At 39.6% G+C, this 18,652-nt stretch overlaps 1 protein-coding gene across 10 annotated transcripts in view; it reads left to right on the forward strand.

Moving 5' to 3' along the window:
* The first annotated feature begins 493 nt into the window (after positions 1 to 493).
* Positions 494 to 18,652, forward strand: part of RPS6KC1 (ribosomal protein S6 kinase C1) — a 204,042-nt gene continuing 185,883 nt past the window's right edge. For 7 of the 10 annotated variants that reach the window (XM_086342354.1, XM_086342363.1, XM_086342355.1 and 4 more), the window contains exons 1-2: positions 494 to 731; positions 16,858 to 16,893. In XM_086342354.1, the coding sequence (XP_086198480.1) occupies positions 627 to 731; positions 16,858 to 16,893 (141 nt within the window). In that variant the 5' untranslated portion in view covers positions 494 to 626. Of the gene's footprint in view, positions 732 to 16,857; positions 16,894 to 18,410; positions 18,527 to 18,652 lie in introns of those variants that run through there. The other 3 variants (XM_086342356.1, XM_086342361.1, XM_086342358.1) reach the window with 1 other exon arrangement.

Consider the following 18,652-nt stretch of genomic DNA (forward strand, 5'->3'; position numbering starts at 1 on the left):
TTGAGGTCGCAGGATCAGGACACTGAGCGACTTTCACTTCATGCAATGCGGGAGACCAGGGCTCAATCCCTGGCTTGGGAAGATCACCTGGAGAAGGAAATGGCTATCCACTCCGGTGCTCTTGCCTGGAAAGTCCCATGGACAGAGGAACCTGGTAGGTTACAGTCCATGGGGTCGCGTAGAGGCGGACACGACTGAGCCACTTCACTTTCACTTTGTGGTGGTATAAACACAGGTGCACAGATGGACCGGGTTTGTCTTAAAAGAAGAGTTCAGGGGTTGTGGGTATTTAAACCAATGGGCGGCCAATAGGGAAGGAAAGAAGATACTAGGCTGGGGTATCCCTCCGTCTCGTGGCGGGCGGTGCCATTGCCTGATTCTCGTTCACTTGCCAGGCTCAGGCCGGCGATGCGGGTCCGGGTCTCAAGTGGAGTCTCCCTCCCAGGACTGGAGCCCGGGTCTGACCCGGAAGCTTTTCCGCGACCCCGGAAGCAGAGCCCAGCGGCGGAGGCGCCGCCGATGAGCCACCGCCCCCTCGCCGCCTGGCCGCTGCTTCAGAGAACCGCGGCGGCGCCGGGTTGCACTGATGATCCCCGGCAGGCGGCGGCGGCAGAGGCGGCGGGAGGATGACCTCTCCCCGCGAGCGGGGTGCCGATCTGGCCCGATTCTACACTGTCACCGAGCCCCAGCGACACCCGAGGGGCTACACGGTGTATAAGGTCACCGCCCGGGTGAGTGCAGTTGCCGGACGGGGGTCGGAGTCTGACCAGGGACGAGAGACAGGCGTGGACCCTGGTGTGGGGATGCCGGATGCCAGGTTGCGCCTAGTGCTGGGACAGGCGCCCGAGGTGGGGACTTTAAAAAGGATGCGGTAGGGGCAGAGCGTACCAAGTCCCGGATCGCGCTGGAAATGGTCTCAACAGTGTCCCCATTCCAGGGTGGGGCAGGCGTTGATGATCTTTAATAGATGACTCAGCCCCATCCCGCTTGGACTTTCTCTTCCGAGGCTGAAATATGCAGAAGTGGTTTTGCTTGTCTCCTAGGGATAATGCAGGTTTTTAAAAAAAATGTTAAATTGATGTACTATTTGACTTATATAATAGAGGATATTTCTTCCCTTCCTTCTGGGTTGCACAGAGGCAGATAAACCCTTGGGAAGTATGTCAGTGGTAGGGCCACCATCCTAGGACCTCTGTAACTGGTTGTGTCTTTTCGCCTCTGAATTTTTCGTGGCTTTCCGTAGGAGACATGAGAAATTCTGCTGAGGGTGTCTTGTGTGAGTTGTCTTGAGGGCACATTTGAAAGTTGTGAGGCTCCTTTACATTGACTAATTGATACAGTTTTTAGGACCCACTTTGTTCATGTTTGATTGCTCGAGTTTTAGAGTTTGCATCTTCCTCCTTGAAATAAGAGTAATAAAATTAAATATTAATATTAAATACAAATTAGTATTAAATTTACATATTTATGTGACGTATTATATGTAGTATGAATGTATGTGTGTGTTAGGCATATGTACACGTCACCCAGTTAAATCCTAATTTTAATGAAGAGGAAACTATGGTTCAACAAAGTGTCGTAGCTGGCCCAGCTTCACGTTGCAAGGAAGTAGCATATCTGGGGTATGAGGTCAATTCTGTTTAAGTTGTAAAAAAAAATGTTTAAGAATTAATTTCATCATTAATTGTTAAAAAAAGAGAGGTACAGATAGTAATATTACAGTATACGTTTGGGGGATGTAGTACTCTTGGGTGATAGATCAGGAAGTGGGCCTTGAAAAGAACCTTAGAGGTTAAATAGATTTAGATCCGCAGAGTTTGGGGCATGGGATTGGCATGTGCTTTTTGGAGTTGGTGCACAGTTCAGACAAGTGTAAGAGGATAGGATGGGCAAATTTGTGTAAATTGTAGTAAGACCAGGCCTGGTTATTGCAGAGGGTTGTACCAAGAATACAGAGAAAATTGTTACTCTGTGTTTGCAAGTAAGGTTGTTATATAGGTGGAGTGTTAGTTTCAGCTTAAGAAAAAATTTCAAGATTATGGGTGCTCTTACTATAGCCCCCTTGAAAGCTTCTCTTGGCCCTTCAGAAACCTAGACTTGGTTTCCTAATATAGTTTGTGAAATTAGAACAATTTTCAACATACTTAATGCCCTAACTCTAATGTTCCCCTCAGAGCACCCTGTTCATCTCCTATTGTAACACTTATCACAGTTATAATATATTGTATTAATGTGTTTGCTTGTCTGTGTCTCTCAGATTCAGAGCAGGTCACTATCATTGATGTTTATTTCCGTTTGTATCTCCCAAGGCATTGTGGGGCACAGAGTGCCTAAAATTACTGTTTTCCTCTGTGTTTTAGGTAGCGCATTTACTGAATGTTTAGTTTCAGGTACTATGAGCTCTGAGGGTTACCAGGCAGCATAAAGTGTGGACCTTCTTTTCAACGATACTCCCAGTAGAAGATGGTTTACTGTACTTGAAGTATAGTGCAAGGTAGAAAGTGTTAAATGCTATAAAAGGCTATAGGAAAGAGCTATGGGGTTTCACAATACAGAGTTTCTGGCTCAAGGGATCAGGGAACATGTACCAATTAAGATAGGTGGTGAGAGATGGGAAGAATCTAGATGGGTGGGAGAAGTGGAAAGGGCACTGCAGGTAGAAGGAATATGTGAATGTGTGTAGAACTTGAATAAGAAACTGAATATGATCATTACTTGTAGTCTTACTTTACAAAAGGGATGGTTAATCTAGTTGAGATCTTAAATATCTTTTTTAAAGTGGTAAACTAACATATGACAACATCAATTAGAAGATAAAGTAGCACATTGCCGGTCTAACCAGATCCATGTAATATGCATATTAGTTATTGCTGTGGTTATTTAACTGGAAATTGCTTACACTTGTCTTTTTTTCTCCTTGTAAATATTTGTGTCCTCATTTATTGCTTATGGTACAGATATTGTTTTCTAATTTTAAAGATTGAGGATTAATAAAGAGATATACTTTAAAAAGCTTCATAGTATAAAATATAAGTAAATTATTTGTTATTTTTTGAGACTTAAAGAGAAAAACATCTTACCTCAGGAGAATTAATCAGGTAAGTAGTGCTCCCCTGACAGAACTTTGTGAGATAAAAATGTCCCTTTATGTTTCCTATTACTGACTGACATATTTTTAGGGAACAATCTCTATGTTCTTGATTCTTGCAAGGTTCTTTATGTAAGAATAGAATCGTTGGAATTACCACTGTTAAGTTTTGGTTGGCATAAGAGCTGTTTCATGTTCTTAAATCTCCTTTATACTTTTTTTTCCCCCAGTTCTCTGGAAGCTGGCAGGCTTAGATAACCTTATGACCAGTTACAAGCTTGCTAACGGATTTCCTAGTTAAATCCTATGTTGCTCGTTAATTTTCATCTGGAATAAGTACTTCTGTTAAGCATTAGAAAGTTCTTTTGTAGATTTCCATTGATTGTTTAGTTAAAGGAGACACAGGTGTAAAAGAATCATTCACATAGTATTTTTGGTTGTTTCATCATGCTAAAGTTTACAAAATTTGTATAAGGTAATATAGATTTCTTAACAGTATTAAGTAAATAGTAATTCTTGCCTGTATTCTTTCATGAATATGAAAAGAATATCTTGTTTCTATTTTTAAAAGACAATACTGCCTTATGACTTTCTTTCTTTTGAGGCATAATTTATATACAGTAAGATTCACCAATTTTAAGTGTACAGTTTGGCGAGTTTTGACACGTGTCTGTAGTTGTGTAACCACCACCACCACGGTCATCACTGCAGGAGTTCCCTCATGCTCCTTTGCAGTCAGTTCCCTCTCCCCACCCCCTGTCCCTGGGCAGCCGCCGGTCAGCTTTCTGTTGTACTGTGCTTTTTTGTGGAGGAGGGATCTGGCTTCTTTAACTCAGCAGGCTTATTTGAGATTCATCTATATTGTGTATTTTTATTCTCCTTTATTGCTGGCCAGTATTCCCTTGTGGGCTTCTCTGTTGGGTCAGTGGTAGAGAATTCAGCTGCAATGCAGGAGAGCAGGAGACGTGGATTTGATCCCTGGGTTGGGAAGATTCTTTAGAGGAGGGCATGACAACTCATTCCGGTGTTCTTGCCTGGAGAATCCCATGGACAGAGGAGCCTGGCGGTCTATAGTCCGTACATAGGATCCAAAGAGTTGGACCTGACTGAAGCGATTGAGCATGCACGCACATCCCCTTGTATGGTTATACTACAGTTAATCCATCCGCATTTGGGTTGATGGACATTTGAGTTGTTTCCAGTTTTTGGCTCTTTTAAATACAGCTACTGTGAACATTTATATACAAGTCTCAATGAATGTGGGCTTTTATTTCTCTTGATAGCACACGGCCTTATTATACCTTTATACTAAGCTGAAATCCGATAGTCTTAGTCCTCTTTCTTTCTCAAAATTGTTTTGGCTATTCTAGATTGTTTGCATTTTTAGAAAAACTTTGGAATCAGCTTATTAAACTGCAAACATGCCTACTCAGATTTTGATTGGAGTTACATTGAGAATGTGGGGCTTTCCTGGTGGCTGGCGGCTCAGTTGTAAAGAAATCATTTGCAATGCAAGAGCCAAAGTCTATACAGGTTTGATCCCTGGGTCAGTAAGAGCCCCTGGAGGAGGGCTTAGCAACCAACTCCAGTATTCTTGCCTGGAGAATCCCTTGGACCAAGGAGCCTGGAGGGCTACAGTCCGTAAGGTCCCAAAGAGTTGGACACAACTGAAGCGATTGAGCACGCGTGCACGCACATTGATTGTAGATCAGTTTTAGAATTGATGTCTTTAAATAATATTGAATCTTCTAATCCATGAGCACAAATTTTCCATTTATTTAGCTCTTTTATTTGAGCAATATTTTCCAGTTTTTAGTGTGCAGGTCTTGCACATAATTTGGGTTTGTTTTCAAACTATCAGAATACATAAGTCTATTTTACATAGCTAACATTTGTTGAGTATTAATAGCACACACTTCTGCGGTGCTTAGTGTGAGTCAAGCTCTGTTCTGAGCACGTTATATAAATTAGCACATTTTTTATAGCAGTGCAGTGAGTAGGTGCCATTATTATTCTCACATTCTCACGTGAGGAAATTGAAGCACCTAAATGTTAAATAACTTGCCGAGGCTCACGCAACAAACAAGTGGTAGAGTTTAGATTTGAACCCTGGTAGTCTGTCAGAGTGCTTTTAATCCCAGTGCGATGCTGAGTTCCTAAGCACACTTTATTAGAGGCTGTGGGTATACTGTAGTTTACTAAAGTGATAGATGCAAATATGAATAGAAGTACTCAGCTTGACTTGAATCTGAAAATTGCCTCTTCCAAAGCTTCAAATTCAAGCATGGTTTATATTGCTTGGAGGAAACCTGTTTTCAGTTCCTGACCACATTGTTGTATGGGCTGCTTGTGCTTGGAAAGATAATTATCTGTAGTTTCCTAAGTGTGCTGGTACACTGAGTTTTTCTTGTGTGTGTGTGCACATGTGTGTGTGCTCTGCTGTATCTGACTCTTTGCGATCCTATGGGCTATAGCCAACCAGGCTCCTCTGTCCATGGGATTTTCCAGGCAAGAATATTGGAGTGGATTGCCATTTCCTCCTCCAGATCTTCCAAACCCAGGGATTGAACACGCATCTGCGTCTCCTGTGTCTCCTGCATTGGCAGGCGAATTCTTTACCACTGGGAAGCATGCTTCCTTGCCTCTCTGTTAGATGTGGCCTTCTCAGTCTGGAATGCGATTCCATTTTTCCCTGGCAATTGCTGCTAGTCTCAAGTGACCTCTCCTGCCCTGTGTTCTAGAGAAAGCCTTTCTTAAATGGAGAACTCTGTGTATTGTATTAGGTTGGTGCAAAAGTATTTATGGTTTGCGTTGTTGAACTTTGCTGTTTGATATTGGAATACATTCTTAGATAAATGTGGTTATGTGATACATCATTTGAATGACCTTTCTTGCTTTATGTTTTCTTGTTAATGACTTAGTGAAAGTGAAGTTAGTCGCTCAGTCGTGTTTAGTTCTTTGTGACCCCACGGTCTATAGACCACCAGGCTCCTCTGTCCATGAGATTTTCCAGGCAAGATTACTGGAGTGGATTGCCATTCCTTTCTCCAGGGGATCTTTCTGACCCAGGGATCCAACCCAGGTCTTCTGCATTGCAGGCAGATTCTCTACTGTCTGAGCTAGCTGTTTATTTTATATTTATTTTAGACTAGGGAAATGATGTTAGACAAAAAGCGCATTCTAATAATTTTCTCATTTGAGTTCAAAGTCGGTAATAAAGCAGCGGAGACAACTCACAACATCAACAACACATTTGGCCTAGGAACTGTTAATGAACATACAGTGCAGTGGTGATTCAAGAAATTTTGCAAAGGAGATGAGAGCTTTGGAGATGAGGAGCATAGTGCCCAGCCATCAGAAGTTGACAATGACTAATTGACCGCAGTCATCGAAGCTGATCCTCTACGACTACACGAGAAGTTGCTGAAGAACTCAACGTTGACCATTCTATGATTGTTTGGCATTTTAAGCAAATTGCAAAGGTGAAAAAACTCAATAAGTGGGTACCTGAAGAGCTGACCAAAAATTAAAAAAAATAGTCATTTTGAAGTGTTGTCTTTGCTTATTCTGTGGAATAACAATGAACCATTTCTCAATTGGATTGTGACGTGCAATGAAAAGTGTATTTTATACGACAGCTGGTAGTGACCAGCTCAGTGGTTGTACTGGGGAGAAGCTCCAAAGCACTTCTCAAGCCAAATTTGCACCAGAAAAAGGGTCATAGTCACTGATTTGTGGTCTGCTGCCACTCTGATCCACTACAGCTTTCTGAATCCCTGCCAAACCATTACGTCTGAGAAGTATGCTCAGCAGATCGATGAGATGTACCAAAAACTGCAGCGCCGGCAACCAGCATTAGTCAACAGGATGGGCCCAATTCTTCTCCACGACAGTGACCAACTGCATGTCACAAACCAACACTTCAAAAGTTGAATGATTTGGACTACGAAGGTTTGCTTCATCCTCCACATTCACCTGACCTCTTGCCAAACAACTACCACTTCAAACATCTTGACAACTTTTTACAGGGAAAACGCTTTCACAACCAGTAGGAGGCAGAAAATGCTTTCCAAGAGTTCATTGAATCTCGAAGCACAGATTTTTATGCTAAGGAAATAAACTTATTTCTCACTGGCAGAAATTTGTTGATTGCAATGGTTCCTATTTTAATTAACAAAGATGTGTTTGAGCTTGGTTACAATGATTTAAGGTTCACCATCAGAAACTACAAGTACTTTTTCACCAACCTAATATATCCTTCCGTTAAAGCCTTTACCTTATTGTACTTGTTTGCTTCCTCTGAGTGAGGGCAAACTGTCTTTCTAACCTATTTTTAGTGCCTAACACAGCCTGGATATAGTAGGGACTTTAGAGAAGGCTGTAAAGAGGCAGTGTTTTCCTTTCTGTTATCTTTTAAATTAACATACAGTATAATTGATATTTTGTTGTGTAATTTTATGAATCTTTACACATGAATGGATTCACATATCCTTTGTCATGATCAGGAAGCAGAACAGTTCCCATCAGCCTCAAAATCTCCCTCTGCTTTCCTTGTTTTACACTCTTCTCCCACCTCTTAGTCCGTAGCAGCTACTGTTCTGCTCTCTTCTTCTATACTTCTGTCCTTTTGAGGGCATTTTATAAAGAGAATCATCCTCTTTTGTCTAGTTTTTTCAGTGGGTTTGTTTTATTGTTGACTTTTGATAGTTCTTTTTTGAATGTAAGTTTTTTGTCAGATATGTAGTTTGCAAGTGTTTCCTCCCAGTATGTAGCATATCTTTTCATTCTCTTTAACAATGTCTTTCACAAAGTAAAAATTTTTAATTTTGGTGAAGTCTAAGTTATCATATTTTTCTTTTATGGAGGAAAAATGGGCTTTTAGTGCTGTATCTAATAAAATCTCTTTGTTGACACCAGGTTTTAAAAAATATAAACCATTCCTGTTTTCATCTTGTTTATTGACGACTTATATGCTCAGATATTAACATTTTAATATTAAAGATTTTTACATTAACTCTTTTTTTGGCCTCACCCCAGGGTTTGCAGATATTAGTTCCCTGACTAGGGATTGAACCTGCACCCCCTGTGTTCAAAATGTGGAGTCCTAGCCACTAGACTTCCAGGAACTCAGTACATTAACTTTAACATTAAGAATTTTTACTTTCTTTGAATTTTGATTGGAAAATAGTTGTTTCCCTGCTGTCTCAGTGGTAAAGAATCCACCTGCCAATGCAGGAGATCGAACCCAGGTTCTGTCCCTGGGTTGGGAAGATCCCCTGTAGAAGATAATGGCAACTCACTCCAATATTCTTGTCTGGGAAATCCCTCGGACAGAGGAGCCTGGTGGACTATAGTCCATGGGATGGCAAAAGAGTTGGGTACACCTTCACAACTAAAAAACAGCAATAGTATTATAATAATTGGTAGAATTTGAAGTGAGAAAAGCAACTTTAGCAAAACATTTATTGAGTATACCAAGGTAACTTGCCGCTATAACTTTTATTTTTGCCGCAAAGACTTTTCTTTTTGGATGTGGACCAATTTTTAGTGTTTATTGACTTTGTTACATTTTTGCTTCTGTTTTATGTTTTGGTGTTTTGTCTGTGAAGCATGTGGTATCTTAGCTCCCAGGACCAGATATCACACTCTCATTCGCTGCATTGGAAGGCAAAGTCTTAACCACTGGACTGCCAAGGAAGTCCCTATGTTAACTAACATTACGGATTTTTATTTTCCTTGAACTTTGATTGGAAAGTAGTTTACCTTAGAGTAGTGCTATAATAATTGAGAGAATTTGAAGTGAGAAAAGTAACTTTAGCAAGTGTTTATTGAGTATACAAAAGTAACTTGTTGTTAGTTTCTTTATTCTCCTATAGATTTTGGGATTTTAATAATGTAGAAAATATTTCTTACTTTCAACATATTACTATCATAAGAAATTACTAGAAAGTTGAATGTCTAAAATTTTCCCCATTGACTTATCTATCTTAATGGGACTTCTCTCTTTTCAGAGTACTAAAAAAAAATATTGTAAAATATCCAATTATGGTTTGTGCAGGTGCTGTCTCTTGGGTCCTGACTACCTGGCTGGCAAGTGATTAACCAACCCAGGTATCCTTGCCAACCAGTGACACCTGCAGCTCTGCAGGGAAAAGAGGGGGAGGAGCTGAGATGCAGGTGATGGAGGGGGAGGGGGAGGGGGGTTGAGTTTGGTAGGGGATGCTTGCCTGTGTGAGCTGGGCGCTTTGAGGTCGCTGTTCCTCTTGCCAGAGTGTGTGTGTGTGTGTGTGTGTGTGTGTGTGTGTGTATGAAATGCAGTTTAAAGATGTCAGTATGTTTCCATGAAGGTGGATTTTGTGAAAGTCAAATGTCTGAAAGTCAGGATTGCGTGCATTACACAGATGGATGTTCCGTTTGGTTTGCCTAATCACCATAATGGGAAATGTTCAGTATAGTGTAGCCTTACATTTCTGTATACCTTATTTTTTCTCTTCTACATTTGGAAAGTCATATCTTTGAGAAATAAAATGTGTGGGGCATGTCTCTGTTTTTCATTGAGTTTGATTATTTGTGTCATGACAGTTTTTTAAACAATATGTTACTTTTGTTAATATTTTATCCTCTTACCTCTGTTTCTGCCCTGAACTAGCAGCTGAATACTGATAGTGAAGTGGCCGTCAGGAGACCTGATTATTATAAATTGCTCATAAAAGTAGCTTTTTAAAATTCCTGTTTAAATTTGTGGTATAAATTATGATTATATGACTATAAATCATATTATGATTCTGTTTGTTTCCAAAGGGACTTATTTTGTGATCATTTTTGGTAGGAACTATAACGGTTAGATTGAATAAATTTTGTAGTTTTGTTTTCCAGTAGCTATCTCTTAATCTTATGAAGATGACAATTCTTTTGTGTATTCAAGTTAAGAGATTGATTTTAAATCATTATCATGATAATTAGATAAGAGTGCTTTTGACTTTGACTGTTGAGGAAACTAGTCACTAAGTCGTGTCCGACTCTTGTGACCCATGGACTGTAGCCTGAAAGGCTCCTCTGGCCCTAGGATTTTCCAGACAAGAATACTGGAGTAGGTTGCCATTTCCTTCTCCAGGGAATCTTCCCAACCCAGGAATAGAACCGGGGTCTTCTTCACTTCATGCAGATTCTTTACCAGCTGAGCTCCCGGGAAGGCTCCTTAAGGAAACTAGGTAATAACTTGGTAAGAAGTAGATAAAAGAAGTTAGCACTGGGAAGAATTTAGAGGACCTAAATGCAGAGTACATCATGAGAAACGCTGGGCTGGAGGAAGCACAAGCTGGAATCAAGATTGCCGGGAGAAATATCAATAACCTCAGATATGCAGATGACACCACCCTTATGGCAGAAAGTGAAGAGGAACTAAAAAGTCTCCTGATGAAAGTGAAAGAGGAGAGTGAAAAAGTTGGCTTAAAGCTCGACATTCAGAAAATGAAGATCATGGCATCCGGTCCCATCACTTCATGGGAAATAGATGGGGAAACAGTGGAAATAGTGTCAGACTTTATTTTTTTGGGCTCCAGGGTCACTGCAGATGGTGATTGCAGCCATGAAATTAAAAGACGCTTACTCCTTGGAAGGAAAGTTATGACCAACCTAGATAGCATATTCAAAAGCAGAGACATTACTTTGCCAACAAAGGTCCGTCTAGTTAAGGCTATGGTTTTTCCTGTGGTCATGTATGGATGTGAGAGTTGGACTGTGAAGAAAGCTGAGCGCCAGAGAATTGATGCTTTTGAACTGTGGTGTTGGAGAAGACTCTTGAGAGACCCTTGGACTGCAAGGAGATCCAACCAGTCCATCCTAAGGGCGATCAGTCCTGGGTGTTCATTGGAAGGACTGATGCTAAAGCTGAAACTCCAATACTTTGGCCACCTCATGCGAAGAGTTGACTCACTGGAAAAGACTCTGATGCTGGGAGGGATTGAGGGCAGGAGGAGAAGGGGACGACAGAGGATGAGATGGCTGGATGGCATCACCGACTTGATGGACATGACTTTGAGTGAACTCCAGGAGTTGGTGACGGACAGGGATGTCTGGCGTGCTGCAATTCATGGGGTTGCAAAGAGTTGGACTGGCATTAGGGCTGTTACTTGGAATTTTAATCTCTAGGAGGGTCAATTTAGTTATGTCCTGGAAAGAGCACTTTGTTTAGAACCAGAGGGTTGTGAGACCTGGTCCTGTGTATTACTGATGAATCTGATTAGTGCTAATATGTTCCCCTGGGCCTTGGTTATCTCATCTTAGCAGGCAAGATTGTTGTGTTGATTAAATGTAATAAAATATTTAATTTCTTAGCATAGTAAGAGATAGTTAACCTTTACTGTGAGTCCCTGTTTCCCTAAATTCAGAACTTGCTGTTGGCATTAATTGAGGCAAATGGACTACAAATGTTGCAGTAGCATTTCCCAGTTGTGTTCCAAATTTTATCAGTAATAGGTGTTGCATAAATAGTTGGGTGAAGAAATGACCTTGGGAAATACTATTTGTTTTTCCTTCGGAAATTTACCAGGTATAATAATGTTGAGAGGCCTTGAGGCCTTGAGAAATTCTGCTGTAAAAAAAAATTTTTTTTTTAAACGAAAGTAAACTGAATTGATCATTAAGCCCTTTAAAATAGGTGATTTAAAGAATATTTGTATTCCATGCAGCACAGTTTATCAAGCACTGCTTTAGATAATAATTTTCAAGATGACTTGGTGATAGAATTCTCTATAGCAAAAGGGTCTTCATGATATCTATAGTACTTACTGAGCTGGTGATAGTCTATGCTTGCCATGGAAATTTATGAACTTTAAATGAAAAGAATCACTGCTTTAAATTCTAACTTTTCTGGAATTGTATAACAAAATATTGAAATTCACCCAGAAAAAAAAATTACTGAATGCTAGCAGCCTACATCAGGGTGAATTTACAGTATTTTTAAAAATATAATTTAGTTATTTATTTTTGGCCATGCTGGGTCTTTGTTGCTGTGAGCAGGCTTTTTCTAGCTGTGGTGAGTGGGGGCTACTCTGTTGCAGTGCACAGGTTTCTTGTTGCAACGGCTTCTCTTTTTTTTGAGCACAGGCTCTAGGCATGAGGGCTTCAGTAGTTGCAGCATGCCAGCTCAGTAGTTGAGGCTCTTGGGCTCTAGAGCACTCGGCTCAGTATTGTGGTGCGTGGGCTTAGTTGCTCCCTGGTATGTGGAATCTTCTGGGATCAGGGATTGAACCCATGTCCCTGGCATTGGCACGCGATTCTTACCGCTGTACCATCAGGGAAGTCCCTGAATTTACAGTATTTTTGTTTTGGAATTGACTACTTATTAAGATAATTGTTAACACAATGTTAAAAGTTATAGAAATCTTCTGGATTTGAGGGTTCAATTTTGTTCATTTTCAGTATGATCATATTTTTTCCCTCAGATTTCTGATATTTTTATTTATTTATTTTTGTCAGTTTTGTAGTCCTGCTGAAGAGAATTACATAGTTAGAAAGAGTTACCCTTAAAGGACATTTGGGCTCAATTCATGCTATTCCATGAGGGGGTTTCCCTGATAGCTCAGCCAATTAAGAATCTTCCTGCAGTGCAGGAGACCTGGGTTCGATTTCTGGGTTGGGAAGATTCTCTGGAGAAGGGAACGTGAACCCACTCCAGTATTCTCACCTGGAGAATCCCACGGACAGAGAAGACTGGAGACTGGCAGGCTACAGTCCATGGGGTCTCAAGAGTCGGAGACGACTGAGCAACTAAACCACCACCACCATGTCATTCCAACCCATTGTGGTTTTTGGTTTTCATTTCAGAGGACAGATTATTAACTCATTTAAGTGAGTTTGCACACATGGGAATACTGAATCCTTATAGTGGGGTACCAAGTGGTTGAACTTGGTAATGTATTTAGCAAGTGATTATATTTTTCTAATGTTATTAAGAATCAGACCCAGTGTATTCACTGTTATGCTACTCTACCTATTAACAGAGTAGGCACTGATATTTGTTGAATGAATAAGAGTAAATAAAACCTAATGGTGAAGGATGTTCTGGAGTTAAGTAAAGTTATTGCAGAAAATACTGCAGGTAAATTGAAGGATACAGTAGAGCAGGATCTAAGGCCTGATGATCAGAGGGTGGAGCTGATGTAATAATAATAGAAATAAAGTGCACAGTAAGTGTAATGCTTTTGAGTCATCCCCAAGCCCACCCCCCCACCCCCATCTGTAGAAAAATTGTCTTTAACAAAACCGGTCCTTGGTGCCAAAAAGGTTGGGGACCTTTGCAATAGACTACGGTGGAAAGAGTACTGAATCAAGAATCAGAAAATCCGAGTTCTAATTCCATATCTGAAGGTGAAAAGCCATGTGACCTTATACAAGTTTCTGGACCTTGTTTCCTTGTGGGGTAAAAGGGGGACTCATAATAACCACTTCTGCATAATTCACAGGTTGTTGAGGGAATAAAATGAAAGATTGATATAAAATGCTGTGCAAATGTAAATGTATGAAGTCAAGGTTTTTTTTTTTTCCCCTCCCACTTGCCTAGTACAGTCAGTGCCTTGAACAGTATTAACACAGATTCAGACTTTCTCTCTTAATACTGAAAAGTTGAAGGTAGAAGGAGGAAGGAAGACCTACAAAAGAGAAGCAAAAGAACCAGCAAGGAAAAAGAATCAAGCAAGTATAGCCCTCTACTTGCCAGACATGCTTTTCACTAAGCTTTTTTATGCTGTTTGGGAAGAGGATAGAATGCTCAGGAAGTAACTTTTGACCTAATTTTCTCAACTCTTGCCTCTTCATATGAGAAGTATGTGAGGATGAGGAGAAGTTCTTTTTGAGAGCTTAAAATTAAAGATCTCCACTTAGTTTGAGTATTTAAGTTTTGCTTTTCTATAATAACTATGAATGACTTGCCATGAAAACATTGGAGATGCAGCCATTCTTAACTTGTTGCTTAGCAACTACCGTCTGCCACCAGACTGTAAGCTTTGGGAGGTGTGAAGGCAGGGACTTTCTTTTGCTTGCTATCATAGCCACATAGCAGAAATCCATGAGCCAACAAAGGGTGTGGATGAGGAGTCATAATCAGGTTGGTTCTTTCTTTCTTTTTTTTAAATTTTTATTTATTTATTTGGCTGCCCCAGGTCTTGGTTGAGACATGTGGGTCTTTTAGTTGCGGCATGTGGGATCTAGTTCCCTTGATCAGGGATTAAACTTGGCCCCTTGCATTGGGTGTGAGGAGTCATAGCCACTGGGCCACAAGGGAAGTCCCAGATTGATCATTTCTTTCCTTTTTTAAACCAACTTTACAAAAAACTTATTTTTGGCTGTGCTGGGTCCTCGTTGCTGCGTGGGCTTTTCTCTAGTTGTAGAGAGTAGGGTCTGCTGTCCAGGCGCGGTGCACAGGCTTCTCACTGCGGCAGCTTCTCCTGTGGAGCGTGGGGTCTAGAGTGCGGGCTCCGTGGTTGTGGCGCATGGGCTTAGCTGCTCTGTGGCATGTGGGACCTTCTCGGATCAGGGACTGAACCCGTGTCTCCGGCATTGGCAGGCGGATTCTTCACCACTGAGCCACCAGGGAAGCCCCAGATTGGTTATTTCTGACGAAACTGTTTTTAAATTGTGGTTGTTGTTAGGGAATGGCTAATATATTTTTGATGATGCAGTACACATATATTTGATTTCCAGGAACAGCTTACCTGAGGAGAATCTAAAATGTGATATTTCTACTACATACACCAAGCAGGAAAATAATTTCTTTTGTCCCAGAAAGATCATCTGCATGTGTTAAAGTATTGTTTAGAATAGTAAGGTACATAAATCTTATTGCCAGTGATCATATGTTGATTTACTTTTGGTGGGTCGATATTAGTGGATTGATTATCTAACTTCTCTTTAGCACATTTTATAAAAATATGTTCTTATATTTTTAGGAAGCAAATTTATATTTATAGGAGGTAAAGTTAAATCATTTAGTTATGTGAAACACCATGCTTTTGGAAAGGTGGACATTTTTTAGGGGGTGGAATTTGAAAGTAATAGTTAAACTCCAGTTTTTGAATAATATGTTGTTGTTAGTTACCTGTTCTAACCTCTTACTGTAGATCTGTGTTGTTTAATATGGTAGCCATTAGTCATATGTGGCTACTTTTATTTTAATTTAAATTAATTTAAATGAAATAAAATTACCGTTCTTCAGTTGCCGTAGCCATATTTCCAGCGCTTAGGAGCCACATGTGCATGTGGCCAGGGGCTACTGTGTTGAACAGTGGCAATAGGGGATATTTCCTTCCATCATCAGAGAAAGTACTGTTGGAGAGCATTATTCTCAATTAATGAAAATGGCTAAGAGATTTCACCAAATTTTATATCCTGAGAGTTGGAGAGTAGAGTGGCAAGAAATTGGAAACCTTTTCTTTCGGAATTGTCGTGTGGGATTGTTCAAGGTACTTAAATTCCCTAGTAAGAGAAAGATAACTTTTAAATCATGGAGTTTTTGTGTCTCCATATTCGCTGTCTACTACAGCCGGCCAGAGAGTATTACCCTCCTTCCATAGAGCCCCTCAAGCCCGTGAGTGGAGGAACTGCAATTTGAACCCAGGTTTCTGTGACTTCAGCATACTTCTTGTTTTGGACCTTAGGAGTAGTGTGGTGTTGAATTGATCATAATCTGCAGTTATAGTATTGTCACCTGTCATCAAAGACTTTTCTTCCTCTCATCTGCAGGCGCCGTTTTAATATGTTTGATCTATTTTTTTGTTTGTTTCTTCAGAATACATATTGTAGCATCAAGTTTATGACTTTTGTATTTGCATAGAGGGTATGACACCCCACTCCAGTACTCTTGCCTGGAAAATCCCATGGACAGAGGAGCCTGGTGGGCTACAGTCCATGGGGTCGCGAAGAGTCGGACACGACTGAGCGACTTCACTTTCACTTTTCACTTTCATGCATTGGAGAAGGAAATGGCAACCCACTCCAGTGCTTTTGCCTGGAGAATCCCAGGGACTGCGGAGCCTGGTGGGCTTCCATCTATGGGGTCATACAGAGTTGGACACGACTGATGCGACTTAGCAGCAGCAGCAGCAGCAGAGGATATTATGTATCTAATATGAGATTTTCCCTGCATCACTCTGCAATGCATTTGATGATTTAAGCACCCAGCCTGCTTTTTGTACCCTTTGTGAGGAATTCTTTGTACGTGGTGGTAGACTTTTTGGCTTTTGTCATTAGAGAAGTCTGAAAGAATTCAACCCCACCCTCCAGGCTCAGGCAATAATGATAGGGTTATTTGTCCGTGAGTGATGTGTATACATTTTTTTTTTAACAGGTTACTTTTGTTTCTTTATTAAGCTAATTGTAGATTTATATATGGGTGTAAGAAATAATACAGAGAAAAAGAAAAATAAAAAAGAAGAAGTAATACAGAGCTGTCCCTTTGTATACTTTGCTGAGGTGCAGCTGCCTTTTTATGCTTCTGATTTATATGTAGCCTGGGAAGGGAGATAGATGAGCTGTTAGAATTGTCGAGTAAGAATAAAAGGATGAGGCATTCTCTTGTGAGTGTAATAGTACATGAACATTAGCATGTGGACTTTATTTTAGTTGCCTTTTTGTTTTCATTTTTTAGTATGTGTTTCAAATGATTTCTTTCAGCAAATTGAATTTTTCATACAAATACTGTTGAAAGTAATCATGCAAGTGTAAAGTAGATTTGATAATGATTAGATATTTCTGTGTTCTCTTTGTTTTAGGTTGTTTCACGAAGAAATCCAGAGGATGTCCAGGAGGTAACATGTTTATCCATATGAAAATTTTATTTTATGCATTTTGACAAAAATTTAATTAAATGCTTCATTGAGGAAGCAGTTATTTGTATGTCAGTCTTTGTATGTTTGGAAATTGTCTTCAATTCACTGAACAGTAACTGAAGTATCTCATTTCAGACCTATTAAGTAAATGTTAAGTTTCAGTAGGTATTAAGGTATATAAATAAAAATTTCAGGAATTGTAGTGCTATTTAATAATGTGATAACTTTCCTGATAATTGCCACTCATAAGATTTCAGTACTAGTTAAGGGCCCCTGTTGATTTGAAAATTATGATGCCTGTGTGGTAAAGAAAAAAAAAATAAAAAAGAGACTATTTGGTAACTTGTATTAATTTTAAAGAGCGTAATAAATTATGGGTTTCTCTGTGCTTCCAGTTTTTTATTGGCATAGAATTGCTTTACAGTGTTGTGTTAGTCTCTGCTGTACAGCAGAGTGCATCAGCTGTTCGTGTACATACATCCCTTCCCTCCCGAACCTCCTTCTCTACTTCCATTTTTATATTGACTTGGCGTGTTGACATCCTGGAAAATTGCTTCTTTTTAGAATTTTGTATGTAGTTCTTTTGCAGACTAATTCCCTCTTTTTAAAATGATACCAGCTTGTTATAGTTTTGCTTAGAACTGTAGACTTCTCTATTTGTAATTACTTTGTCCTTGTTATATACCTTTAGGAATCCTAACTGAGGACTTAACGTCTTTTAACATTTTTAAGTTTACTTTCATTTTGGTGCTTGTTTATAGTAGGACTAGAAGGATATGTATAGTCTATATATTTTTTCTTCCTATTAAAGTGTTTAAAACAGATGTTGTAATTTGTTAAGTCTTTATTCTGCAAGACTTTTTTTCCTAATTGCATTTTAATGTCTTCGGGTGGGCTATGTATTATCTATTTAACCACAAGCCCCACTTACTCCTTACCAAACATACCTGTCTTGATTCATAGATTTAAATTGATTGGTTCTGGTTGGTTTGAACATGTTTCGATAATATTTTAACTTTTATGTATTACTGCTTCTTGCTATATCTAATCTGGTACTTGTTTTTGTCCTGTTGTTAAAAAGAGTAAAAAAAAAAGTTTGATAAAAGACACATTTTAAAAAGATTCCATACTGTTTTCCTTAGGAGTTTTAACCTCACTCCCTGCCCCCCTGATAGCCAGGAAGAAAATATTGTTATTTTGGAAGACTATATTTATATATATCTATATCCTTTCAAAATGGCATTGAGAATAACTTGTACCTTTGATTAAGAGAGTACTCTTCCTATTTAAGTGTCAGTTCATTAGTATGAACTATTCCTTAGAATTCTGTTAATTCTGTTGAATTAATAGTCAATACCAAAAAAAAGAAAAGTCAATACCAGGCTTTTCTGCTTCTGAAAACTTACATCTGTTAGAATTGAAAATGGGTTGTTTCCTTTGAATACATTGTCTGATTGCTGTGCTGTAGTTTGTAGCTTGATGTTCCCCTTTTCCAGGGAGAATCCTGAGCCAACCTATCCATGAACATACTCTCTGCCATTTCCTTAATCCTTTTTGGGGGAAAACTCTTTTATAATAACAACTGTTGGTGAACCATTCATCAGAAACTCTTGTAAGTGTGCTTTAGTTAGATGATTGCATGGTCCTTTGTTAAAAATGATATAAAATCTTAAAAAGAATGTCTTCTGTCTAGCTGATTTCTTGAAGGATAGAATAACCTTGAAGTTATAACAACATT

Source organism: Bos grunniens, chromosome 16 (genome assembly GCF_055505025.1).
Source record: "Bos grunniens cultivar Pamir isolate PY7600 chromosome 16, Bosgru_T2T1.0, whole genome shotgun sequence".
Taxonomy (NCBI): domain Eukaryota; kingdom Metazoa; phylum Chordata; class Mammalia; order Artiodactyla; family Bovidae; genus Bos; species Bos grunniens.